This window comes from Lacerta agilis, chromosome 1 (genome assembly GCF_009819535.1).
Source record: "Lacerta agilis isolate rLacAgi1 chromosome 1, rLacAgi1.pri, whole genome shotgun sequence".
Classification (NCBI taxonomy): domain Eukaryota; kingdom Metazoa; phylum Chordata; class Lepidosauria; order Squamata; family Lacertidae; genus Lacerta; species Lacerta agilis.
In genome coordinates this window covers 123,829,530-123,855,795 of record NC_046312.1, presented here as the reverse complement: position 1 = coordinate 123,855,795, position 26,266 = coordinate 123,829,530, and the positions used below count along the sequence as shown (strand labels likewise).

Genomic DNA, 26,266 nt, shown 5'->3' with positions numbered 1-26,266 from the left:
GAGCACGCCAGGCACGCCTATCCTTCACTGCCTCTCTCAGTTTGGCCAAACTCATGTTAGTAGCTTCGAGAACACTGTCCAACCATCTCATCCTCTGTCGTCCCCTTCTCCTTGTGCCCTCCATCTTTCCCAACCTCAGGGTCTTTTCTAGGGAGTCTTCTCTTCTCATGAGGTGGCCAAAGTACTGGAGCCTCAGCTTCAGGATCTATATATATACATATATATATACATTTGGGTAATATAATAAGACTCAGAGAGAGAGAGAATATATATAGAGAGAGTGATGAGTTTCATTTTTATATTACCCAATTTTCTTCAACTCAGATGGGCATAAATAGGAATAACAGGCTGCAAACCCAAGCATAAGTTTACAGCACAAAGCACATTTTCCCCACCCTGAAAACTAATTTACTGAGAATTGTGGGGTGGAGAGAGAAATATATATATTTTTTTAATATAGTGTACGCCTTTTGTGCACGGCGGAACCAATTGAAAAACAACAACCCATCGACTTCGTGGCTTATGTAGGAAGTGCGAGAAGAGAGAGAGAGAAATAAAAGCTGGCTCTTTACCTTTAAGGGCAGACTAAACTAATCGCTCGCTGAGGCGACTCCATCGACCCCCACGGCAGAGGGCGGAAGCAACTCTGAAGCCACGTGGGACGAGGCGCTGCTGATTCTGGAGAGAGAGAGAGACAGAAATATCACAGCCTTTGAAATGGCGCAGCTTCAGGCTCGCTTCTTCACTGAGGACACGAAGTAAGTGAATCGTGCTCAATGGGAATCGCGGGGCTCCTGTGTACACCGCCGGGGTCTGGAAGGGCATAACTGGGTCATCGCAGCAATGGCAACTGTGGTTGAAGCGTGGCTCTTAAGCAAAGTCCATTTCGACGTTGCTAGGCTGCCTGCCTCTTGCACTTTATGGTCTTTTGGCCTCAGCCATTCATATAGATGTACATGTACGTGTATGCAATATTATCATTCATTCATTCTTATCATGGGCAGGGTGATGAGGTCAACCACATAACAGAATCTTTGGGAAACTTGCCAGACTGGTTTCCAGTATCTATAACTGAAGTCAAGAACCTTATTTCACTGTTAAGAAACAATAAAGCACCAGGCGTAGATGATTTGCCCCCAGAACTGTTGAAATCTAACATCGACTGGTGGGCCTCCCTGGTTGCGGTAATATTCTCATTTATTGATTCATCTGGGTTCTTTCCCGAAGCTTGGGCCACAGCAGTAGTCATCCCTATATTCAAAAAGGGCCTTACATCCAATCCAGCTGGTTAATAGACCATTTAGCTCGCTACCTGTAATTAGCAAATTATATGCAAAGCATCTTTACAATAAACTAGTTGATTGGATATGCGTATATGTGTGTAATCTGTATCCACGTGCTTGCATTTCATGGTTTTTCAGCCTCAGTCATCTCTCTCACACATGCTTCTATCTGTGGCACCTGAGGGTAGCAATCTGTGCATGTTGTAAAATGGGCAAAAGTGCAGGAAATCTTGTCCCAAGTGCCTTTAAAGTGCCACAGATGGTTGGTTTGTTTTGATTCCAAAATAATTCTCTTGGGTTTGGTTGGTCATCCAGGTTGGGGGTGGGTGTTACTGGGATTTGATATGGGTGGCAGGGCAGTATGGTAAACTGTCCAGGGGTCGTTTACCATACCTACACGATGGTATAGTACAGGAGTGGCCAACAGGTCGATCGCGATCTACCTGTCGATCGTGAGCAAGTTCCTGGTCGATCGCAGGTAGATCTTGGGTTGCTTAGCGATCGGCAGCCTAAAAGGGGGAAAAAGCTCTCCAGGGAGAGCTCCCTCCTCTTGCCTGACCACAGCTGGCCTCTCTCTCTCTCTCTCTCTCTCTGTGTGCCAGATGGCTGGCTGGCACCTCCCATTGGAGCCGCCTGCGGGGGGGGGCAGCGAGGATGGGGGAGTGTCACCCTTGTGACACTCCTCCTCCTCGCTGGCCGCCCCTGCAGCGTGGAGAAAAGTCCTTTTAAAAAAGAAAAGCCAAAGCCAAGCAGCCTGCTTGCATTGCCTTTTCTTTTTTTAAAAGAGCTTCTCTTCCCACTGCCGGGCGGAGCCGCCTGCGCGTGGGGAGAGCGAGGATGGGGGGATGTCACCCTTGTGACACTCCTCCTCCTTGCTGGCCGCCCCTGCAGCGGGGAGAAAAGTCCTTTTAAAAAAGAAAAGCCAAGGCAAGCAGCCTGCTTGCCTTGCCTTTTCTTTTTTCAAAAGGGCTTCTCTCCTTTTGGGGCGCTCATCCTGCTACCACCTCTTGCAAGAGCAGACTTCCTTCCCCCCCTCTCTTCCCTCCCTCTCTTTCACCCCTTCCTTCCTTGTCTCTCTTACTTTCTTTCTCCCTCTCATCCCTTCCCCCCTCTTTCTTTCCCTCTCACCCCTTCCTTCTCTCTTCCCTCCCTCCCTCCCTCCTTCCTTCTCTCTCTCTCTCTTTCTCACTCACCTCTTCCTTCCTTCCTTCTCTCTCTCTCTCCCTTCCTTCCTTCTCTCTCTCTCTCTCTCTCTCACCCTTCCTTCCTTCCTTCCTTCCTTCCTTCCTTCTCTCTCTCACCCTTCCTTCCTTCCTTCCTTCCTTCCTTCCTTCTCTCTCTCTCTCTCTCACCCTTCTTCCTTCCTTCCTTCCTTCCTTCCTTCTCTCTCTCACCCTTCCTTCCTTCCTTCCTTCCTTCCTTCCTTCCTTCCCTCACACTCACCCTTCCTTCCTTCTCTCTCTCTCTCTCTCTCTCTCTCACCCTTCCTTCCTTCCTTCTCTCTCTCTCTCTCACCCTCCCTCCCTTCCTTCCTTCCTTCTCTCTCTCAGTCTCTCTCACACCCTTCCTTCCTTCCTTCTCTCCCTCCCTTCCTTCCTTCCTTCCTTCCATCTCTCTCACCCTTCCTTCCTTCCTTCCTTCTCTCTCACCCTTCCTTCCTTCCTTCCTTCTCTCTCTCTCACCCTCCCTCCCTCCCTTCCTTCCTTCCTTCCTTCCTTCCTTCCTTCTCTATCACTCACCCTTCCTTCCTTCCTTCTCTCTCTCACCCTTCCTTCCTTCCTTCCTTCCTTCCTTCTCTCTCTCTCCCTTCCTTCCTTCTCTCTCATCCTTCCTTCCTTCCTTCCTTCCTTCCTTCTCTCTCTCTCACCCTTCCTTCCTTCCTTCCTTCCTTCCTTCCTTCTCTCTCTCTCTCTCCCTTCCTTCCTTCTCTCTCACCCTTCCTTCCTTCCTTCTCTCTCTCTCTCACCCTTCTTCCTTCCTTCCTTCCTTCTCTCTCTCACCCTTCCTTCCTTCCTTCTCTCTCTCACCCTTCCTTCCTTCCTTTCTTATCTCTCTCTCACCCTTCCTTCCTTCCTTCCTTTCTTCTCTCTCTCTCACCTTCCTTCCTTCCTTCCTTCTCTCCCTTCCTTCCTTCCATCTCTCTCACCCTTCCTTCCTTCCTTCCTTCTCTCTCTCTCACCCTCCCTTCTTTCCTTCCTTCCTTCCTTCCTTCCTTCCTTCCTTCCTTCCTTCTCTCTCACTCACCCTTCCTTCCTTCCTTCTCTCTCTCTCACCCTTCCTTCCTTCCTTCCTTTCTTCTCTCTCTCTCACCCTTCCTTCCTTCCTTCCTTCCTTCCTTTCTTCTCTCTCTCTCACCCTTCTTTCTTCCTTCCTTCCTTCCTTCCTTCTCTCTCTCTCTCACCCTCCCTTCTTTCCTTCCTTCCTTCCTTCCTTCCTTCCTTCCCTCCTTCCTTCTCTCTCACTCACCCTTCCTTCCTTCCTTCCTTCCTTCCTTCCTTCCTTCCTTCTCTCTCTCTCTCACCCTTCCTTCCTTCCTTCCTTCCTTCCTTCCTTCCTTCTCTCTCTCTCTCTCTTCTTTCCTTCCTCCCCCCCCCCTCTCTCACCTTTCCTTCCTTCCTTCCTTCCTTCCTTCCTTCCTTCCATTGGCAGGGGAGCCAGAAGGTGATCTCGCCTAGGGCGCAAAAATCCCTAGCACTGGCCCTGCCTCCCAAGCCACCGCGGGAGGAGAGCGATCCCTGCAGAGGCTTAGGATGGAAGCCTGAAGCTTCCTTCCCAAGCCTCCCTCCCTCCCTCACCCCACACCCCAGTCTTCCTTCCATGCAGGCAGCATCTCCCTCCCTCATCCCACACCCCAGTCCTCCCTCTGTGAAAGTACGGTAGCATTTATTACTACTCAGGAGGAGGAGGATGCAGCAGCAAGATGAACATTTGGGGAAGGTGTGAATTACTGGTAGGGGTTTGACTTTAAATGGAAATTGAATGAGATTTCTCCCTCATTCCTCCCTCATATGAAAGCCCCCAGAGCTCTCTGCAATGAACAAAAAAGAAGAAAGTCCCACTTCTTTTGCCTTTATTAAAACAACTGTGTAGGTCCAAACCATACAGTCCTTAGAGCTAAAGGACTCGATGTGGGAAGCTCATATATTTCCATTGCCTGCCCCCCCTTACTAGGGGATAAAGTCTCTCCTTATTTGTTAATGACAGTAATGGTGGTTCTTAATGCCACCACTGACTGCTGTTCACTTTACATTGTTGAAATATTATTCTGATATACTGGTAGTTTATTAAATAGTTTAGTTAGTACAACATTTGATTCAGAATATTTTTTTTCTTGTTTTCCTCCTCTAAAAACTTGTTGCGTCTTACGGTCAGGTGCACCTTATGGAGCAAAAAATATTGTATGTGGCCAAAATTGATTCTGGTATTCTGGAGTTAGAATAAAGATTTGGCAACTTCCAAAAAATTGAATTAATTGTAGAATACATGTCATTTCCATTAAAATCTGATTTGGACATTTAAAAAATTGTAGTCATTATCAGTACAAATTACTCATTGTGCAAAACATCTCTTGAAAATGAGATATTAACTCTGAAAAATGACATTTTTCTGAGGGCCCGTGCAGAATAATCATCATTTTGGAAGTTTGTGCCTAGACAGAAATTTCCAAATTTAGAAGATGCAGTGAAATTTTACACTCATGTTTTGGTTCTACTTATTTGTGTGAAACTGCATTTTCATATTTAAAAATGACGGAGAGTAAGCAACATTCAAACATGACAGATGAGCACCTTAAGGATTCCCTGAAGCTGGCCCTGACACAGTACTCGCCTAATATTGAACAGTTGGTTACTGAAATGGTGATGCAGGTGTCGCACTAACAAAGGATGAAGGCATGTATTTAGGCAGGTTAAAGGAGTGGGTAAAGGAGTTTGTGCGGAGTACAGATTTGTGAGTGCTTTTATGTAACTCTCTCCAAAGAAATCTGTAAAAGTTTCTGTTGTCCCCCGTAAAAGGTTACCAAATCTGGTCACCCCCCCTTTCCTCCCTAAAAAAAAAAATCAACAACTTTGAGCCGAACCCCCTAAAAAACGGGGCATTCCAATCCTCATCCCAAAAAGGTCAACAACTTTGAGCTGAACCCCCAAAAATGGGGGTAGATCACTGCCAGATTTTAATTCTGAAAGTAGATCACAGTCTCTTGGGAGTTGGCCACCCCTGGTATAGTACGTGGTTGGTAGAGTCTGTTCTTAAAAGGTAAAATATTTCCCATGAAGACGATGCTGGAAGTTTGAGATTGATTTTATCACCCGTTTCTGAATACTGTTTGCAACTGTTTTCTCTCCGCAGATACGTAGTGGATGATGTTCCTTTCTCTATCCCAGCTGCTTCTGAAGTTGCTGATCTCAGTAATGTTATCAACAAATTGCTGGAAGCAAAAAATGGTACGTTTATGTTTGAGGGAATTGGTTTTAAAAGTTTGCCCCCTTGCTATTAGTCGAGAGTTTATTCTAGCTCTCCTTCAGGAGTGGTGGTTACCACACATACAATTAATCACAGTTTACAGTTTTACAGACTTAATTGTTGCTATTAAACACACAATGCTATAGATTTCACCTCAGCAAATTCCATATAAACTCACATTAATTTATTACATTTTTATTCAACCCTTCCTTCCAAAACATACCTTATTTAGCAAAGCAAACTTGAGTGGAGATACACAATTTGGGGCACTAGACAATTTGTAGATTATGTATGAATTATTTATTTATCACATTTGTATTTCTCGTTTCATCCCAAAGTGTCAGAACACTGTATATGGAATGCTATCCTTGGAGCAATTTTTTTGTCGTATGGGCTAGGTTGGGAGACAGTGACTTAGCCCAAGGGTCTCCAGTGATCTTTACAAGGAGCAATCTGAACCTGGGTCCCACACGTCAAATTAGTACTGCCCACTTCATTATACTGGCTCTCACTGTGTTACCCAGTTGTATTCCTGCTCTGGTCACAGGGCCATTTCACACAGTAAGTTTCCTGTCCAGAAAGTTGGTCCTTGCCTTCCTTGGGTTCATGTTCAAGTAGACAAAATCTCTGCACAATCTCTGATAATTTCTGTGATTGTTTCCTCATGATTGCTTGCTCATAAAAGTGCTTTACGTCTAGGGGTTCAAAGAATATTACACTTGGAACCGAGGTGCTGTAACATCCAATTTGCTGAATATGTAATGTGTATTAGTGATATGACTGCTGGTTTGGGGAGGTAAATCTTATCTGCTAACAAAAAGCTTGAGAATTTTTGTACTCCCCTGGATAAAGTTTGGTTGCCTGTGATAATTTGGTAATATGAGTGTGGATTGTACAGGAATAACTGAAGGCTAAATTTTAGACATATCCACCAAGCCTTCTCAAATGTACAGTGTAAACTGCATCTTCTGAGTGTATCATATAAGCTATGCAACCTGACACTTTGTGTTTTCTTTGTCTCTAGAAGGCCACAAATACGTGGAATTTGATTTCCTGATCAACGGACAGTTCTTGCGCATGTCCCTGGTCAGGCACATGGAAGCGGAAAATATCTCAACTGTAAGTCATTGGGGTGGGTTTGTGTGTGTATAGAATATAGCAGGGGTGGCCAACTCCCAAGAGGCTGTGATCTACTTACAGAATTAAAAACTGGCAGTGATCTACCCCCTTTTTTGGGGTTCAGGTCAAAGTTATTGAGCTTCTTTGGGGAGGAGGAAAGCCCTGTTTTTTTAGGCATTCAGGTCAAAGTTGTTGAGTTGTTTTTTTAGGTACAAGGAAAGCCCTGTTTTGGGGGGCTGCAGGGCAAAAAAAGAGCTTTTTTTAGGGGAGCCAAAGTTGTTGAGCTTCTTTTGGGGAGCCAGTGATCTACCAGTGATCTGCCACAGACGTCCAGTGATCTACCGGTAGATCACGATCTACCTGTTGGACGTGCCTGGAATATAGGTTCTGGATTATGAGTAAATGTACAGTGGTGCCTCGCTAGACGAAAATAATTCGTTCTGCGAGTATTTTCGTCTAGCGATTTTTTTGTCTAGCGAAGCACCAATGCAAATCGCGGTTTTCGCTAGACGAAATTTTTTTCCCCCGTCTTGCGAGGCAGCCCCATAGACTTTTTCGTCTTGCAGGGCAGCCTTCCGCTAGACGAATGCCTTCATCTAGCGAGTTTTTCATCTAGCGAGGCATTCGTCTAGCGGGACACCACTGTAACAGTAAGAAATATAACACCATCCACTTAAATTTGTGCTGATCTCCCATTTATTGTATCGGGCTGTCTAGCTTGCAAATGTATGGCAGAGCAATTCAAGCCTCCAGAGCTGCTAGCTAGAGGGGATTTAGGATTGGTTAAAAGTGTGTCTGCAGTTGAGATCTGCTACAGAGGCCTCTGTTGTTCCCATAAGACACAGGTCTGCTGCTTGCAGTAGCCAGTGTAAGGCCCTGGAACAAGGCATTCCAGCAGCAGAGATTACCCTGAATGCATTGGACCAAAAGGCCCTTGCATTCTCCTGAGAGGCCCCAGAATTGAGTCCCTTACTTGAGTTAGCCAGGATCTGGTGCAGGTAATTTGTCTCCTTGCTTTCAGGGGGGCGGATGGAACTGGAAGAAAATAAGGATTTCTTATAGGTGACCACCTTGTTTTGTTTTCAATATCTTATGTATCGCTTTTCCTAAGCAACATACAAATCATAATCTTAAATAAGTATACAGTAAACTAAGTGCATCTGTGAGGTCCTGAAGGACGGTTTTCTCTTTGGTCTTGCCTTCGACGTTCTTGCCTAGCGCAGGCTTAGCACTGCTGTTAAAACTCCTGTTGGGCGGTTTGCACCTGGAACATACAGGTGAAACTCGAAAAATTAGAATATTGTGGAAAGGTTCATTTCTTTCAGTAATTCAACTTAAAAGGTGAAACTAATATATGAGATGGACTCATGACAGGCAAAGCGAGATATGTCAAGTCTTTATTTGATATAATTGTGATGATTATTGCGCACAGCTGATGAGAACCCCAAATTAACAATTTCAACTTTGGGGTTTTCATCAGCTGTGCGCCATAATCATCACAATTATAACAAGCAAAGGCTTGACATATCTCGCTTTGCATGTCATGAGTCTATCTCATATATTAAACTCCAGTAGCTAATGAAAACAATTGCTTACATAAATGGACTTTTCCATGATATTCTAATTTTTCGAGTTTCACCTGTAGCATTTCAGGACTGCCAGTGTAGCTCAGTAAAGTTAACGGCACGTGGGTGCTGGCTTGTACCATTCATCTTCAGCAGGTAGTCTTGCACGAAGGAGCCAAGGCTGATCATCATCATCATTTTATTTGTATTCCGCCTTTCCATAGCTGAAACTACACTCTAGGCGGCTTACAACATGACAAGATTTACATAATTACAAACACAACAGAAGTCATAAATAAAACACATCAAAAAGTACACAACCTGATGGAAACAATTCTTACATAAATCATAAGAACTAAAACTAAAGATACAACAGTAATATCAGTAACAGCAACAGCTCTCTCAACAATACTCCAGCCGAAGAATCTGTTCAACAGCCTCAGCTTTTGTAGCTGGAGTCAGTCCACACTCCACTATCCCAGGCCAGATGGGAAAGGACCAGTAAGGCAGGGTGCAGGTCTTCCAGGGCTCACAGCCAAGCTGGTCTCATTTAAAACAACACAGATAAAAATTAAAAACAATTTAAAAGAGGAGCGCTCTCTGCTGAGCAGCAGCCGCAGTCCTTGTGAAGCCTCCTCTGCTGCAGACGAAATTTTCCTCTGGAACCTCCGTGGCTGACCCTCTCCCTTGACGTGTTTTGTGTGTGTAGGAAGAAGTAGTAGCCATAGAGTATGTTGAAAAGTACACTGCTCCTCAACCTGAAGAATGCATGCTCCATGATGATTGGATCAGTTCTATTGAAGCTACAGAAGAATGGTAAGGGAGACATGCTACTTCTTTCCTAATCTCTTTTGTCTGACTTGCCACCTGTAAGATATCGCCTTGGATTATTTCATTATTTCATTTATGATTTTTCAGTTCTATACATTTCAATGATTTTACAATCATTTTAACATTCCAAAACTCGGATTCCTTCCCCCCCCCTTTCTGCGGTTCCTTAAATTTATTTTTTATATTTTCTGCATAAAGTGGAACCTCTACTTATGGACATTATCCGTTCCGGAGGTCCGTCCACTGGTCGAAACAGTTCGCTAGAAGAGGAGTCTTTGTGCGCATGCGCATTTGGCAGTGGCACGCTTCTGCGCATGCGCAGAAGGCGGCAACTGCTTCTGTGCACACACAGATGGCAGAAGCCGCATGCGCGAATCGCAGCAAACCCCGTGTTTACTTCCGGGTTTGCCGTGGACGCAACTTGGAACGTCCATGAGACGAGGCATATGTATGTCGAGGTTCCACTGTATTCCAAATTAACTTAATTTACTCATTTATTCATCCGCCTTAAATATATCCTCTTATAAAACTGCAGGTTATTACAATGATCCTCTAGTGTCCTCATCTGTTTACAGTTTGTTTGTAAATATTCAATAACCATTTCCATTCTTTTATAAAAAGTTTGTTACCTTGATTTCTTATTTTTCCGGTAAGTTTCGCCATTTCTGCATATTCCGTAAGTTTTTGTATCCATTCTTCTTTTGTCTTCCATTATATCACCATGTTGAAGGCACAGCATCCGTTTATCCATTCTTTTCCTCCTTTCCCCTCTGTCTTTTAAATAAACATTCCCCCCCCCCATTCAAAATCTCTACTTGAACTTTCAAACCGCACAGAAGGTAAAGTATATGTGAAGCTAGTAAGCATTTTAGCATGATGTCCCTGCAGAGAATGGATGGTGGCATTGTCTTACAGATTTGCAGCTTTAACTTGGCACGGTATCTATAGCCCAAGTGCCTTGCCGGGAAAGGATTCTTCATTAACAAACCTCATATTTGAGCATCATATTCAAAAAAAAATAAAAAATGAAATTGCACAGTGTGTCAAGTGCTCGATTAAAGCCCATAAAGTAGGAGATGTATGCTATGAAGAATCAGAGACAACCACCAAGCAGGGTTTTTTTGCTTCTAAATTCCATAGGATATTGACAGGCTCCTATGACCAGACATCTCGGATTTGGTCCGTAGAAGGCAAACCTATAATGACACTTGCCGGACATGTGGATGTGGTTAAAGATGTGGCCTGGGTCAAAAAAGGTAAGTAGATCTTACTCTGTTCGGGGTTTCAGCTTAAATAAATTTCACAGAAAACGTGCCACCCTGGATTCTTCAGTTATTTCCAATCTGAAATCCAACACAGAAAGTGAACGCCTTAAAGGCTTAACAAATTTATCGAAATACTTTTTTTTTTGCTTTCGCTGCGTCAGAGTAGCCTAGCCACCTCTCAACTTCCACCCTTCTTTGCGATTCCTCCTGTGCGATTGTTGCCACATTACGTGGCAGTTTTGTGTTGAAACCAAGGCCTCAGGATCCAAGTCCCACTGGGAAATAATAATAATGATTATTATTATTATTATTACTATTATTATTAATTATTTATTTTTACCCTGCCCATCTGACTGGGTTTCCCCAGCCACTCTGGGCAGCTTTCAACAGAACATTAAAAACAGAATAAAACTTCAAGCGTTAAAAACTTCCCTAAACAGGGCTGCCTGGTGTTACACTGATGCCTCCGACTGCATTCATGGCCATTAAACTGGGAATGTGTATGAGTGACCGTCATTTTCTGTTTACTTCTACATTCCCAGTAGCCCTGTGACATCCTTCAGCATTGCCTCAGCTCCAAATTGATCACATCCTTGGCCTGTTTATAATCGTTTTGTAAACCCTTCATCATATTTGAGCGGGTTGGGAGAATTAGGAGAGGGCTGGTTTGGGGAAAGACTGCTGTGTGAACCTGTCTGCTATGCCTGTATCCCCCCCAGATAGTTTGTCATGCCTGCTGCTTAGTGTATCTATGGACCAGACTATCCTGCTGTGGGAATGGAATGTAGAAAAGAACAAAGTGAAGGCCCTTCACTGCTGCAGGGGACATGCAGGAAGCGTAGAATCTGTCGCTGTGGATGGCTCAAGGACTAAAGTAAGTTATATTGACTACCCTTTCCTCCCTCCCTTCCACCCAAGCAGCTGAGGCAGTTGATGTTGTTTCACATAAAAGGCAACACTACAGCATCTCCTCTCCACCTTCTGATAACTGGAAGCCTTGCAGAAATAAGAATACCTTTATTGTCAATGTACAACCTGTTTGCAATGAAATTAACCGAGCCTCCCCCCCCCCATGAACACTCAATCTCATTGCACTCTGTGTGCTTGTCGCACAACACACCAACCCCAAAAGTCAGTTGCACTACAGGTGAAACTCGAAAAATTACAATATCGTTGAAAAGTCCATTTATGTAAGCAATTGTTTTCATTAGCTACTGGAGTTTAATATAGGAGATAGACTCATGACATGCAAAACGAGATATGTCAAGCCTTTATTGGTTATAATTGTGATGATTATGGCGTACAGCTGATGAAAACCCCAAAGTTGAAATTGTGAATTTGGGGTTCTCATCAGCTGTACCAGGCAGCCCAGGCTGTGGTTCAAACTTGGGCCCTGGCGTGGGTAACCCAGACTCAGGTTCAAGCCTGGGCTCTGGCCCGATTTCTTAATTTTGTGTTCAAAAAATTAGGGGTCGTCTTATACATGGGAAAACACGGTGACTCACTTGAGTTAAGCCTGTTCTAAAATCAAGTTTTGGGTAGCTTGCCCATCACAAACGATAGCTAGCTAAAATGTGCTATTTTTTGTTGAAAACTGTTTTGTGGTATGTTTAGTTTTGCAGTGGATCCTGGGATAAGATGCTAAAGATCTGGTCTGCAGGTAAGATCAGTGTTTAACTATGTGCTTCCTTTGGCCTTTCATCTAATAACTCCCAGCACCTTTGTCTACAACTCTGCATGCTTATGGTACATTAATTTATTTAACAGGATTTGTATGCTGCCTATTTGTAAATGAAACCTCTGAGTGGTTTACATGTGGGCGCACCTTTCTTTTCCTGAACCCGAACCACCTTTTTTGGCAAACCGAAGCTGCCCCAGACATTGCAGTTTGAAGCTGCATGCAAGTACCATATTTTTCGTTCCATAAGATGCACTTTTTTCCTCCCAAAATGTAAGGGGAAATGTCTGTGCGTCTTATGGAGCGGATGATGGTCCCTGGAGCCCAATTGCCCAGGGGCCAAAACCAGATCCTGCTTTTTTAAAAAGAAAGAGAGAGAAGGGGGTGTTGAAAGGACCCCACTCAGCAGCTGATCAGCAAGAGATCGGGAGAGAGATGAGAGTCCCTGCTCCCTTTCAGCCCCGCTCCCTTGCCCAGGCCTCCATTGTTGAATGTGCTGCAGAGGGAGGCTGTTTGTTTCCCCAGCCACATGTAACTAGCTGATTAGATTATCTTTCTGCAAACTGTAGAAAGGGCTCCTTAAGAATCTGCAGAAATGTGAGTTGAACCTCATAAAATGGGGCTTTTCCTCTTGCTTTTCCCCCTTTGCAAAAGCTTTGCTTTCCCCCTTTGCAAAAAAGCTTCCCTTTCCCCCTTTGCAAAAAAGCTTTGCTTTCGCCCCTATGCAAAAAAAGTTTTGCTTTCCCCCCTTTGCAAAAAAAAGTTTTGCTTTTCCCCCTTTGCAAAAAAGCTTGCCTTTCCCCCTTTGCAAAAAAGCTTGCCTTTCCCCCTTGGCAAAAAAAAGCTGCACAAATCTGAGGTGATCCTCAAAAAACCAGGGCTTTTCCCTTTGCAAAAAAAAGCTGCACAAATTTGAGCTGATCCTCAAAAAAACAGGGCTTTCCCCCTTTCCTCCTCTAAAAACTAGGTGCGTCTTATGTTCAGGAGCTTCTTATGGAGCGAAAAATACGGTACTTTTGCTGACTGCATGAGAAGTTCAAAATGTGGTGCCGTGTTGCAGAATTGTAAATTCCCATGTGTGTATGTATATCAGTCCTGTGAGTTTGGAGAATACTTTGTTTTGCCATAGGGGTTAGGTTCAATTAATGTGTGAACTGCACAGGCCACCTGTAACCCAGTGTCTGTCTCATAGCTCCACAAAAACATACCTCAAAGTCCTATTCATGTGCTTAACTCGCATGTAGGAACAGGGCCCGCTTCCATCTCAGTCTCGCCAGATTATGAGGATGTCCGATTCGCCTGGGGCCCACAAGCATAAGCCGCTGTTTACATGAGGAGCTTCCTTGTTCGATGTTGCCTTCAACACAGGAAGGAAAATAGGATACAACATTGGGATCAGGGCTAGGAGCGTGGCCCATAGCTGTCAAGTTTCGGATTTGAAAATAAGGGATCAGCAGTCTCACCTATCCCGGGGACAGTCACATGTCAGTGGTGGGCGGAGCCAGAAGCAAAAGTGGGCAGAGCAGCAATGTAAACTCCAAGTGGGCTTGGGCTCGGAGCGGAGCAAAGAGGAGGGCAGCCATGTGCTCCGCGCAATGGAGCCCCATCGTCTTCTTGTCTGATCCCATCAAAACAGGACAGGAAGCAGCAGCTGCTCAAAGGCTTTGAGGGCTGAGGCTTTTCTCTCCAAGTAGGCGAGGTCTTCCCACCCAGTCCCTGGCCAGCAGGAGAGGAGCTGCTTCCATTAAAAACGGGAAATTTAAGGGAAATAAAAAATAAGGGAGAGCAGCGGGAAACTGCTTGAAATAAGGGAGAATCCCGGGGAAAACGGGATACTTGACAGCACTGGCATGGCCCCACTTCTGCGACGCATAGGGAAATAGTCGCTACCAAAGGACAGGCCACGGTGACCTGGTTTGCCAGACTGTAGCTATTGCAAACAAGTAAATGGGCAGGCAGATTACAACTCCTCCATCGTTGACCACAACTAACCCAAAATGCGGCAGCTAGGTTGGTGACTGGGAGTGGCCGCCAATACCATATGAAATACCTCCATTGCCTCCCAGTATGTTTCTGAGCACGATTCAAAGTGTTGGTGTTGACCCTAAATGGCCTCGGCCCAGTATATTTGAAGGAGCGTCTCCACCCCCGTCGTTCAGACCCGGACACTGAGGTCCAGTGCTGAAGGCCTTCTGGTGGTTCCCTCACTACGAGAAGTGAGACTACAGGGAACCAGGCAGAGAGCCTTCTCAGTGGTGGCGCCTGCCCTGTGGTACGCCCTCCCATCAGATGCCAAGGAAATAAACAAGTATATGACTTTTAGAAGACATCTGAAGGCAGCCCTGCTTAGGGAGCTTTTTAATGTTTGATGTTTTATTGTGTTTTTAATATTCTGTTGGGAGCCGCCCAGAGTGGCTGGGGAAAGCCAGCCAGATGGGCGGGGTATAAATAAATAAATTATTATTATTAATTTATTTAATATTATATTAATTATGGTCCTGCTAGATAGGAATGATGGGAGCTGTAGACCAACAACATCTGGAGACTCAAGTTTGAGAAACTCTGGGTTAAGTGGTGCATCGGAGTGAGCCCAGGCTTGTGGTTTGTCTCACTCATAAACCTTAGTTACAACTCGTGGGTTATCTGGAGGGAAACAAACCACAAATCTGGATGCACTAAACCATAATTTAGCAGCAGCTGCAGGGCTGAGAAAGGAGAGCTGTGGCTGTGATCTTCAATCTGAGAACTGATCTTATGCACAATTTTTTTTTTTTTTTAAATCAGGCAAAACACTTCATGTTCCTGAGAGAAGCCCCCAAAACCTCTGCCACAATAAAATTAGGATGTCACAGGAATCTAAAGCAGGTGTGGGAAACCTTTGGCCCTCCAGATGTTTCTGAACTACAGTGCCCGTCAGCTCCCAACAAATAGGTTCAGTGGCCAGTGGTGTAGTTCAGCAATGTCTCAAAAGACAGGGTTACCCACACCTGACCGTAAGCAACTAGTATGACCACAGCAAGCTGGCTCCACAATTCCACAAGCTTTTATTTAGAAGTTAATCCCATTGGACGACATCTAGCTCATACTTGGATTGCCCCCATTGACTAAAACACTTGCTTCCATGGAATTGAGTTAATATGTCAATTGATCAGTGTTCTTGGGGAAAATGTGTGCGGACAGTGGGCTGGCGTGTAAATTAGGACTAATTAGTGATATTTCATATCATAGATTTGTTGATTATTAGATTTTCTTTTCTTTTTGGGGGGCAGTTTACAAAAACCCAATTTATAGCAATAGGAGATGGACCAGCGAGTGGCCGTAGGGTTAAAATGACCGTATATTTTTATTTCAGTGCCTACAGATGAAGAGGATGAAATGGAAACGGAGGAGGCGGCAAACAGACCAAGGAAAAAGCAGAAAACTGAGCAGCTGGGACTGACAAGAGTAAGATAAAGCTGCATTGCGTAGAAATTCCTCTGAGGGGATGTGGGGTTCGGGCCTAGCATTACCAGACAGCTATACCTCCAGGGACCTGCTGGCTGAAGTTGTGACATTTGCCTTACGTTTCCCCCAAAATGAAGTGCTCTGTGAGTTCCACTTGGACATGTTACAAGAACGTAAGAAGTTCCCTGCTGAGTCAGATCAAAGATCCATGAAGTCCAGCATCCTGTTCTCATGTTGGCCAATCTGATGCACATGCGAAACTGCAAGCAGGATTTGAGTGCTACATCATCCTTCCTGCTTGTGTCCCCCAGTATTTTGAGGCATATGTCCTTCAGTATTGAAGGTGGTACACAGCCGTCATGACTGGCAATCAATTGCCTTACCCTCCATGAATTTGTCTAAATCCCTTTTAGAGCCATCCAAGTTAGTTGTGCTTGGCAATTGTCCACTTATATATATGTGGGATTTGATAGCACCGTGATCACTGTTTTGAGAGAGATCAACAACAACAACAACAACAACAATAATAATATCGATATCCCACCCATCTGGCTGGGTTTCCCCAGCCACTCTGGGCTGCTCCCAACAGAATACAGTCATACCTTGAAAACAGAATCTGTTCTGGAAGTCCGTTCGACTTCCAAAACATTCGAAAACCAAAGCGCAGCTCCTGCAGCCAATCCGAAGCCACGGAAGCCCCGTCGGACATTCGAGCTTCCAAAAGAACGTTAAAAAACCGGAGCAGTCACTTCCAGGTTTCCATCCAGCCAAAACGTTCGAGAACTAGGCTGTTCGACTTCCAAGGTACGACTGTATTAAAACAGGATAAAACGTCAGACATGGAAAACTTCCCTAAACAGGGCTGCCTTCAGATGTCTTCTAAAAGTCTGGTAGTTGGTTTTCTCTTTGACATCTGATGGGAGGGCATTCTACGGGGCGGGTGCCACCACCGAGAAGGCCCTCTGCCTGGTTCCCTGTAACCTCACTTCTTACAGTGAGGGAACCACCAGAAGGCCCTTGGATGTGGACCTCAGTGTAATGAAGGTCCCGGCAACTCATTGTTGCCTCTTTTGTGACCAGAACACACATTTATCCAGTATATTTGATGGTAACTGAAATCTTTTATTTTATTTTATTTTTAACTTTTATTGGATGCCTCCTTGAGCTCCTTCTCCATCTCAAGATCAGCTTGGACATTTTGGTCATCTGGGAGATGGTGCTTTCCTAGTTCTAAATTACTCTTGGGGCTCAGCATTGCCAACCACGGGGAATCTGTGGAGGTTGTCTACCCTTTTTGGCATTTCTAGCTGGTTGTACTGCTATTTTTTGTGATGCACAGAGTGTCTCCTCCTCCAGTAAGCCGTTCCTTGTCCAGAGATATCTGTGTCCCGCAGCTAAGAACGCATCGTGGCTGACACAAAAATGTGCTGATTGCCACAGTTGCGTGCCTTGTTTTTGCCTAAAGTGCAACTACAGTCATGAAATTAGAAGACGCCTGCTTCTTGGGAGAAAAGCAATGACAAACGTAGACAGCATCTTAAAAAGCAAAGACATCACCTTGCTGACAAAGGTCCGTATAGTTCAAGCTATGGTTTTCCCAGTAGTAATGTACGGAAGTGAGAGCTGGACCATCAAGAAGGCTGATCGCCGAAGAATTGATGCTTTTGAATTATGGTGCTGGAGGAGACTCTTGAGAGTCCCATGGACTGCAAGAAGATCAAACCTATCCATTCTCAAAGAAATCAGCCCTGAGTGCTCACTAGAAGGACAGATCCTGAAGTTGAGGCTCCAGTACTTTGGCCACCTCATGAGAAGAGAAGACTCCCTAGAAAAGACCCTGGTGTTGGGAAAGATGGAGGGCACAAGGAGAAGGGGACGACAGAGGATGAGATGGTTGGACAGTGTTCTTGAAGCTACTAACATGAGTTTGGCCAAACTGCGGGAGGCAGTGAAGGATAGGCGTGCCTGGCGTGCTCTGGTCCATGGGGTCATGAAGAGTCGGACACGACTGAACGACTGAACAACAACAAGCAACAACAGATGCATTGCTTTTGGGCGGGGGGACTAAGATGGCAGCTGCAGTCGCCAAGGGAGAGAGGAGGCATTGGACAGCTGCTGCAGTAAGTCTACTGAGCCCTGGAGCCAACTCCCATGGGTTGAAATTGAGGGAAATAGCACAATCCCAGGCACATTTACTCGGGAGCAGTTCCTACAGTATATGTATAGACTTAACAGCTTCATTGTGAACAAGCTCGTTTCACAAAATGAAATATTTCAATAACCATATCCTCTCAATACTTTATTTTTCCTGTCTAGACTCCTGTTACAACCCTCTCGGGTCATACAGAATCAGTCTCTTCTGTACTTTGGTCCGATACAGATGAAATATGCAGTGCTTCATGGGATCACACAATTAAGGTGTGGGATGTTGAAACGGGGGGCCTCAAATCAACTTTGGTGAGTTCACTTCCAAACCAAGTTCGCCATTTCTCAGATTGCTTAACGGCCTTCAACAGAGAGTTTTGTACAAAATCTAAAGAGCAATTCATTAATTCAGGGTGGATAAAAATCAATGACTTTTTTTAAAAAAATCAAATTTTAAAAATTTAAATCGGATTTTTAAAATTTAAATCGGATTTTTAAAATAAAATGCTTTTGGAGGAAAAATCTTTCCAAAGATAATTTTCTATTTAAGTTACATTATAGTCCAATGGCTATTCATCAGGAAATAAGGATTTGTTTTAAGTTTTTCATGTGTGCTAAAACTCAGTTTAAGTTTGTTTTTTTTTTAAAAAAAAAGTTTGACCACATCAGTTAACAAACATGGATACATATGCTATATTGTTATTGTTTTAGTTAAATAGTTTAAATTGTTATTAAGGAAATGGTTGTTTTTCTCCTTCCAATAAAGTCCAGCAGAAAAGTTGTCCAAATATAAACAGTTAACTCATTAAACCACACAATAATTTCATAACTATCTGTGTACCGGTATTTCTAATAGGATAAGCAAATCAGCAATTTTTGATATAAAAACTACTCTGAAAATTTATTATTCCAAAAATGAAACCTTCATCTGGTTGTAAATATTAAGATTATACCAGCAAGAATGAGTCTTTCTGTATAAAAAAAAAAAAATTAAATCAAGTCTTACTGACTAAATCCACCCTGCATCTTTCTACTCTTATTTTTACATAGACTGGAAACAAAGTGTTCAACTCTATATCCTACTCGCCATTGTGTCGGCGTTTAGCCTCTGGAAGCACTGACAGACACATTAGGTTATGGGACCCTCGTACCAAAGGTGGGTAGAACAGAATGTATATCTACGACATAATTTTTGCAAATAGCGTGTGCACATGTACACACACACACACACACACACACGAGTTACATTTTTAAAATTATTATTACTGTATTTTTCGCTCCATAAGACACACTTTTTTCCTCCTAAAAAGTAAGAGGAAATATCTGTGCGCCTTATGGAGCGAATAGTGGTCCCTGGAGCTGAATTGCCCAGTGGCCAAAAGAGGATCATGCTTTTTATTTTACAAAGAGAAAAGGGGGTGTTGAAAGGACCCCACTCAGCAGCTGATCAGCAGGAGATCGGGAGAGAGATAAGAGTCCCGCTCCCTTTCAGCCCCGCCCTCCATTGTTGAATGTGCTGCAGAGGGAGGTTGTTTGTTTCCCCAGCGACATGTGACTGGCTGATTAGATTATCTGTCTGGAAACAGTAGAAACGGCTCCCTTTCCTTAAGATTTTTCAGAAATGTGAGTTGAACCCCATAAAAATGGGGCTTTTCCTCTTTGCTTTTCCCCCTTTGCAAAAAAACTGCAAAACTTTTAGCTGATCCTCAAAAAACAGGGTTTTTCCCTTTGCAAAAAAAGCTGCAAAACTTTTAGCTGATCCTCAAAAAAAACAGGGCTTTTAGAGGAGGAAAACCAGAAAAAAATTTTTTTCTTGTTTCCTCCTCTAAAAATGAGGTGGGCCCTATGGAGCTAAAAATACAGTATTTCATGCATTTATTGAGCTGTACATACATGCTTTCGAGTAAGTTTTCTGGTGAGGCTTCCCAGCCCTGATTGACTGGTGTCATACTTTCGTAACCCGGAGTCAGGAAGAGCTGCTATAATCTTCCACTTCTATGCTCATGGCAGCGTTTCTAAAGTTCTCTATATGCAGGGATCATCACTCAGTGGTAAAGGACATGTTTCACCATACACAATGTCTCTGGTCCGGTCCCTGGCACCTCTAGTTAGGAAGGAACAGGTAGTAAGTTATATGAAAGATTATTCTCTTGCCTGAGACATTAATAATAATAATAATTATTTATTTATACCCCGCCCATCTGGCTGGGTTTCCCCAGCCACTCTGGGCGGCTTCCAACAGAATGTTACAATACAATAACCTATTAAACATTAAAAAGCTTCCCTAAACAGGGCTGCTTTCAGAGGTCTCCTCAAAGTCTGGTAGTTGGTTTTCTCTTTGACATCTGGTGGGAGGGCGTTCCACAGGGCGGGTGCCACTACCGAGAAGGCCCTCTGCCTGGTTCCCTGTAACTTGGCTTCCCGTAGCGAGGGAACCGCCAGAAGGCCCTCGGCGCTGGACCTCAGTGTCCGGGCAGAACGGTGGGGGTGGAGACATTGGAGAGCAGCTGCCAGCCTGGGTACACAGATCTGGGCTAGACAGATAAAAAAATCTGACCTGGCAGGTGGCAGCTTCCCTAATTCCTTCATTTGGCTTGCAGATGTCCTGTTTTTACTGATCATACCATTAATGTGCTACTTTTAATAAACAATTGGTTTTGTCTTTGTAAAGAAACATTTCATCTCGGTAGTTGCCTAGGGAGTGGTCATTGTCTCCTGCTTTCTGTTTGACTTCAGCACATTTACTAAAAATGCTGGTTATTACTATTTTTGTATCCATTGCGTACTCACTTTCCCCCTGCTGTATGCTTGTAAAAAAATTTAAATGTCTTTTGTGACTCATCAGTTGCAGCTAGTGAGACTTGTCTGCCTCTTTTCAGATGGTTCTTTGGTACTGCTTTCTCTTACTTCACATACTGGTTGGGTGACATCAGTGAAGTGGTCACCCACACATGAGCAGCAGCTCATCTCTGGTTCTTTAGACAACGTTGTCAAACTCTGGGACACAAGGAGGTAAACTTTAAACCCAGGGTTTTTGTTTGACTTTCGCCATATGGATTTGTGCTACCGGATGACACACAAACTGAAGAAATGTCACTATAGGTTCTTGGAATATTTAGGGCAGTTGATACTGATTTGAAGGGTTCTGACTAGATCTTAAGTCTGATTTTAGCAATATTCTCCTCGATGTTAGTCCTGCGCCTGCAAATGTGCCCCTAAGCATTTGTGTTTGATGCAATTCTGTTTTTCTAAGGATTATGGCACAGCAGGACAATGTTTTTTATTTATTTATTGCATTTACCAATTGCTTTGTACAACATGAAGTCTCAAAGTGACTTGGCAAGGTAGAATGCAATACATAAAAGCAGTTCAGAACAATAAAAAGAATTAAAACAGTGAACAATGCAAAATACAATAAAATGCTCGTCCAGAAACACATTATTAATAAGGACAAGTCTTAACCACCCCATTGAAAGATGAGGATCACTGTAAGAAACAAGATCAATTGACCAAAGGCCTGGGTAAACAAAAAGGCACCTAGAGACTGACTAGGATGGAGCCAGGGACATCTCCCTCCGAAAACATTCATTGGATGGGAGGCCACCAACGAAAAGGCCTGTTCATATGTGGTCACCCTCATCTTCCTTGAGTGGGGCACACAGAGAAGGGCCTTTGATGAAGACCATAGTGTCTGGTCTGGTTCATATTGGGAAGAGATGGTCTTTGAGGTATTGGAGTCCTAAGCAGTGTAGAGCTTTATAGGTCAAAATCAGCACTTGCTTATGATTAAATCATAATTTCAAAAGCGAAATAGTAGTTTGGACCCAGACTTTGCAGAAGCATCCCAGGCGTGGGATTTTTCTCCCACTTGATAGAAGTGAGGAGGTTATTTTTGTTGATTCATCCTGCAGTGTTCATCACCACCTCCCATGTTCTTCCCCCCCAAATTCTCTGGTCCCAATTTCTAGGGGGCTGAAGGAGGAATGGGAAATCTGCAAAAATCGCCACCACCTCCCTCCACCCCCCCCCCCAACCTTGTGCCAGCAGAAGTTCTTGATCGAATGACAATAAGAGTCTTCTGCAATTGGATCTTACCGAAAAGATGACAGAAGAATGAGAGTAGGAGGGGAAGTTTACGTAGATGGAATTTGCTGACTGATTTCAGCAATTAGCCACCAGAATGCCTTTATTTCCATGTAATATAACTAGTATGGCTGTCTAATATCTCTTTCCTGTAGTTGCAAGGCACCTCTCTACGACTTGGCTGCTCATGAAGACAAGGTTTTGTGTGTGGAATGGACAGAAGCAGGGGTAAGAGCTTTGTCAGGAACAGGAATGGGGTGGAAATCGAAGTATCTTTGCAGCAGATCCTGTTTATCTGGTTGGATACGTGTAGCGATTTATAAATATTCGTTACTTATGCAATGCAGAACAGCAAAGGTTCAACTTGTGAAAGTGATTTATCTGAAAACGACTTGAAAGAATGTACAAGTGAAACTCAAAAAATTAGAATATTGTGGAAAGGTTCATTTCTTTCAGTAATTCAACGTAAAAGGTGAAACTAATATATGTGATAGACTCATGACATGCAAAGCGAGATATGTCAAGCCTTTATTTGTTATAATTGTGATGATTATGGCGTACAGCTGATGAGAACCCCAAATTAACAATTTCAACTTTGGGGTTTTCATCAGCTGCGCGCCATAATCATCACAATTATAACAAGCAAAGGCTTGACGTATCTCGCTTTGCATGTCATGAGTCTATCTCATATATTAAACTCCAGTAGCTAATGAAAACAATTGCTTACATAAATGGACTTTTCCACGATATTCTAATTTTTCGAGTTTCACCTGTATGTGATTTTGCAGAAACTTTGGGTTACGTCCAACAAAGTCTTGCTGCTGCAAAGGCCTGCCTGTGCAATGGGACATCCTCTCCCCGTGTGCCCCGAAACCTGTTCTGGGTTTTTCCCCAAGCCTGCGGAATGGATCGGGAGAAGGGACAGGGACGGGAAGTCCGGTTGCACAAGTGGAAATTCTTTCTCTTTTGGGACGCTGATGTTAGATATCATGCAACATGACCAATTGTTTTTTGTTTATAGCATTCTATGCTGCTTCTCTTTATATTGTGGATTTAAGACATAGTGAAGTTTCTGTTCCTAACATTAAAGCAGGCAAAAGTTCCATGGCACAATTGGCTGTATTAACCATATGTCTGCTTAATAAGCCAGAATATGAATTTTCCTATATACTCCTTCCTTTGCATTAAGCATTTGGAAACCCGTGATAATGTGCCTTGCGTTTCTTATGCAAGTTTTGATGAAAAACTGTTTTTCCTGGTACAGTGGTACTTTGGTTCTCAAACTTAATCCGTTCCGGGAGTCCATTCGACTCCCGAAACTGTTCAAAAACCAAGACCCAGCTTCCGATTGGCTGCAGGAGCTTCCTGCGGTCAAGCAGAAGCCGTGTCGGATGTTTGGCTTCCAAAAAACGCTCGCAAACCCGGAACACTTACTTCCAGGTTTGTGGTTTTTGGGAGCCGATTCATTCAACAACTAAGCCATTCGGGAACCAAGGGACCACTGTACAGTATATACGTTTTTACTTGGTCTAGATGGGGGGAAATGAATGTTTCTGAATATTGTCTCATTATAACTAGATTTTTCTTCCCTGCTCTATAGTTGCTGTTGAGCGGTGGTGCAGACAACAAGCTCTATTGCTACAGATACCGAGCAGCCACCTCCGATGATGGAGCATGAAAACAAATGAAAAGCTCATGAGAATGAACTCTTCCGCTCGATGTTCTTGCAACCTATCATACACAGCTGTATAAAATGTGTGATTTATGGTATTATAAATCTTGCATATTATACCTTGGGGCAACATTAGTTAAGGCATTTTTATTTCAAACTCCCCCCCCCCAACGACCTCGAGTTAGTCAATTTTTAGCCTTATTAACATAATACGTGTTTATTAAAACATTTTATTTTTATTTTGCGCAAGTATATTTAAGTTTCTAAGTTAATCATGATGCTGAGCTTTCCACCTTCCATTAGTTTCAGTGGCAACTTCAGGTGTCTCCTATGAAAAATCAATTGAATGTGTTGGCAGATGGAGAATGCTCAAGATTTCAATGAAATAAAACTGCGGTGTTCCTTAACACGACATACTTTTTAAAAAATAAATAAAAAAATCAGGATTTCTTTTTTGGACTAGGACCAAAAAGATGGTACAACTAGTTTCTCAGATACAAGGGCTCATTAGATTGCCTCCATGGCTGGAACCAGTATCCTTGAGTTACAGGTATGGAAAGTGCTGCTGTCCTGCTTATGAGCTGCTTGTTATTTTGGGGTTCTGCTTGTGGACTTGCCATGGACATTTGGTGATTGATTGATTGATTGATTGAATTTATATACCACCCTATACCCAGAGGTTTCAGGGCGGTTCACAGAAAAGATATATGTGATAAAGGAGTGTTGGGTCCAGCAGGGCCCCTAGGTTCTTAACTGCATTTCTTTAAGCAGTGGTTTTTTATGCTGCATATTTTTTAACCTGAAGAGGGACATGTTTATGGCGTGAAGCTCTGTGGTTTAAAAATGCCTGGTGGGTTTCAAATTCCGCAAGGGGTGGTGAACCATTTAGGACTACAGTCTGGTGATTGGAATGGCCCATTATTTCCCCTCTTGTTACTATCTTACCTATCTTTGGAGACAATGGAGTGTGCCTCTGAGGGTGAAGTCAGACTGCCGGAGAATCACAGACCGGTAACTTTGTAACTGCTGCCTCCCTTGTCGTTTTTGCTGTGCTGGCAGCACTGAAGTGACCTCCGTAGGGTTCAAGTCTGGGCTGTGTGTTGCTTGTTCTTTCTTTGGCGATCGCTTGTGGCCAAGTAAGATTGCCTTCCATGAACAGTGTGTCTGTAAGTGACTGTGGAGACCAATTCTGGATCCACACGTCCTTCCACGGCGGGGACGTGGCAGGTTTCCGGGCGGGAGTTGATCATGGTGAGAATTTGCCAAACATGCCTTCCTCTTGGCTCGTTTCGCCTTGAGTTTGTGCTCCTTCAAAGCCCATGACACCTTTGGTAAAGGCTGTTCTCCAACAGGAGCGCTGGCAGGCCAGTGTTTCCCAGTTATTCCAATTTCCCTGATACCATCAGGACACTTAAAGTGAGCAGCTGGAGGAGGGTGCCAGCATTGGGGGCCTCCAGAAGGAGACCCCCCAGCAGGCTCTGGAAGTGCCTCTTCAGTTCTTGCAGGAAAAGAGAGGAGAGAGGCTGAGTGCTGGGTTAAATCTTACAAGGGTGTAAGAAGAAAGAGATATGCAAAGGGAACTCAAAGCAGAGGACATAGCTCTTTGTCCTCCTTTTCTGCGCCCCCAAGAACAACCTCCATTTTCCTATACAGGATAGCACTGACCATATCGCAGCTGAAATGGGGCCTCCTGAAGCTGGAGAGAGAAAGGGAAGGGATTAGATGCTGCTTCCTGCAAGTCTCCCTTGCCCCCTTCTCCCTCCTGCCTGCTCTTGCCCACCCAGAGCTCCCCCTGGAGTTCTGCCCCCCACCCACCCCAAAGACCCCACTCACCTCAGCTGGAGGAGGGCCTCCAAGGCCAGGGCCAAGCTCGGGGGGCAATCCCTGAAGCGCTACAAGTGGCCAAAGATGTGCTGGAAGAGAGCAGAGGAGGAAAGCCCAGCTCCCGGGGGTCTCCGGAGGATGGCTCTCACCCCAAACGCCAGGCTTGTCTTTCCAGGGGATTGGCAAACCCCATGCCCTAAGCCAGAAGGGTCCTCCTCTCCAGCAGATGCACAAGCCCTTCCCCAAAGCCCCTCTCTGCCCCTCCCTTCCCATGGGGGTCCCTCACAGAGCCAGTGTGGTGTAGTGGTTAAGAGCAGTAGACTCAGAATCTGGTGAACCAGGTTCGCGTCCCCGCTCCTCCACATACAGCTGCTGGGTGACCTTGGGCTAGTCACACTTTTCTGAAGTCTCTCAGCCCCACTCACCTCACAGAGTGTTTGTTGTGGGTGAGGAAGGGAAAGGAGAATGTTAGCCGCTTTGAGACTCCTTAGGGTAGTGATAAATCAGGATATCAAATCCAAACTCTTCTTCTTCTTTTTCACACCACTCCTCACTCACCATAATAGCTGTGGCCGTCTCCTGCTTGGAGCACATCAGGGTTCGGAGCCTCCTGAGCTGCCTGGCAGTTCTGGATGACTTCCAGGAGGTATAGCTGATCTTCCTCCAGCAGCTGAAATGCAGAAGTCAGGCTGTCAGTTCCTCACGGTGGGGGGGGGGGGAGATCTTCCGCATCTGAGAATGCAAAGTGGGGGGCAGGTCTTAGGGATCCACTCCCTGCTCTCGTTTTATCCAATACTCACCCCTAGGGAAGGGATGTCGAACCCCAGCACATTTCGGAGCACAATTCAAAGTGTTGGTGCTGACCTTTCAAGCCCTAAACGGCCTCAGTCCAGTAT

The 26,266-nt window shown here is 44.4% G+C and overlaps 1 protein-coding gene across 2 annotated transcripts; it reads left to right on the top strand.

The window, feature by feature from the left end:
- Positions 1-577: 577 nt before the first annotated feature.
- WDR12 (WD repeat domain 12) lies at positions 578-23,676 on the top strand. 2 transcript variants are annotated; one of them, XM_033169789.1, is made up of 13 exons: positions 578-758; positions 5,631-5,725; positions 6,769-6,863; positions 9,138-9,244; positions 10,400-10,515; positions 11,244-11,398; positions 12,139-12,184; positions 15,555-15,646; positions 17,963-18,103; positions 18,842-18,947; positions 20,671-20,803; positions 22,030-22,102; positions 23,475-23,676. In XM_033169789.1, exons 1-13 carry the CDS (start codon positions 718-720, stop codon positions 23,550-23,552), a joined length of 1,278 nt encoding a protein of 425 aa, XP_033025680.1. In that variant the 5' UTR covers positions 578-717; the 3' UTR covers positions 23,553-23,676. The 2 variants fall into 2 exon arrangements, with proteins under 2 accessions (XP_033025680.1, XP_033025689.1); XM_033169798.1 differs by lacking the exons at positions 578-758; positions 5,631-5,725; positions 6,769-6,863; positions 9,138-9,244 and having other exon boundaries at positions 10,475-10,514; positions 11,242-11,398.
- The last annotated feature ends 2,590 nt before the right edge of the window (positions 23,677-26,266 follow it).

What these genes read in the sequence shown, in the direction of transcription:
- WDR12 (XM_033169789.1), top strand. Translation starts at nt 718, where the DNA reads ATGGCGCAGCTTCAGGCTCGCTTCTTCACTGAGGACACGAA. An exon ending in ATTGCTGGAAGCAAAAAATG is followed by an intron (nt 5,726 to 6,768) that starts GTACGTTTATGT and finishes CTTTGTCTCTAG; the next exon opens with AAGGCCACAAATACGTGGAA. An exon ending in ATTGAAGCTACAGAAGAATG is followed by an intron (nt 9,245 to 10,399) that starts GTAAGGGAGACA and finishes TAAATTCCATAG; the next exon opens with GATATTGACAGGCTCCTATG.